Source organism: Condylura cristata, unplaced genomic scaffold (genome assembly GCF_000260355.1).
Source record: "Condylura cristata isolate star-nosed mole 26May11 unplaced genomic scaffold, ConCri1.0 scaffold00082, whole genome shotgun sequence".
NCBI lineage: Eukaryota > Metazoa > Chordata > Mammalia > Eulipotyphla > Talpidae > Condylura > Condylura cristata.
The window spans coordinates 20927-21668 of record NW_004567183.1 but is presented as its reverse complement, the minus strand read 5'-3'; the positions used below and the strand labels follow the sequence as shown (position 1 = coordinate 21668).

At 73.6% G+C, this 742-nt stretch overlaps 1 protein-coding gene across 1 annotated transcript in view; it reads right to left on the bottom strand.

The window, feature by feature from the left end:
• Positions 1-742, bottom strand: part of ANGPT2 (angiopoietin 2) — a 30906-nt gene that overhangs the window by 9289 nt on the left and 20875 nt on the right. The window contains exon 3 of the mRNA XM_004695644.2: positions 22-146. Within this exon, the coding sequence (XP_004695701.2) occupies positions 22-146 (125 nt within the window). The remainder of the gene's footprint in view (positions 1-21; positions 147-742) is intronic.

Below are 742 nucleotides of genomic sequence, written 5' to 3'. Positions count from 1 at the left end.
CCGGATCATCATGCAGGTGGCCTTGAGCGAGTAGCCGGAGCCCTTCCAGTAGTACCACTTGATGCCGTTGAACTTGTTCGTGTTCTGCCGCTGCGGGTAGTACACGCCGTTCAGGTTGGAGGGGCCGCAGGCGTCGAACCACCAGCCTGTGGGGGCGAGGCGGTGAGGGGCGGCCGGGCCCGCCGGCAGACCACGCGGGACCCTCCTCCCGGGCTGCCCTGCGCGCCGGCCTCCCTTGTTTGGGCTGTAACGGCCGGGGCCAGGGACCCAAAGGTCAGCGGTCCTGAGCGGCCCCCGCCGAGCTCGGCCGGGCGGGGCCACAGCCGTGCACAGCTACCCCGTGACGCCGTCGGTCACGCGGGGCAGCAGGACCGCAGCAGGACGCGACCCCCGGGTCCCCGCGGGCGTGCCGGCCGTGGGGTGCGGGATGTGCCCGCCTGGGCCCGCTCTCCAGCGTCCGTCCAGGCCGAGGCCCCTGCCGGTGACTGGGACGTGGCGGGACCCGGTGGACAGGGCCCACCGGCGAGCGTCCGGAGCCCCAGCCTGAGTGGAGCGGGAGGGCGCATCCTCACCCCCGGGGCTCGGCTGCACCTTCCTGCCAGGCTGCGCCGCGGCGTCTCAGCCGAGTCTCTGCCCCATGACTGGCTGGCAGCAGCCGCCCTCCCCGGCCCACCTGGGTCCCTCTGGCGCCCCCCCCCCGCCCATGGCTTTCTGGGAATCGCTACGGCAGGACGAGGAAACA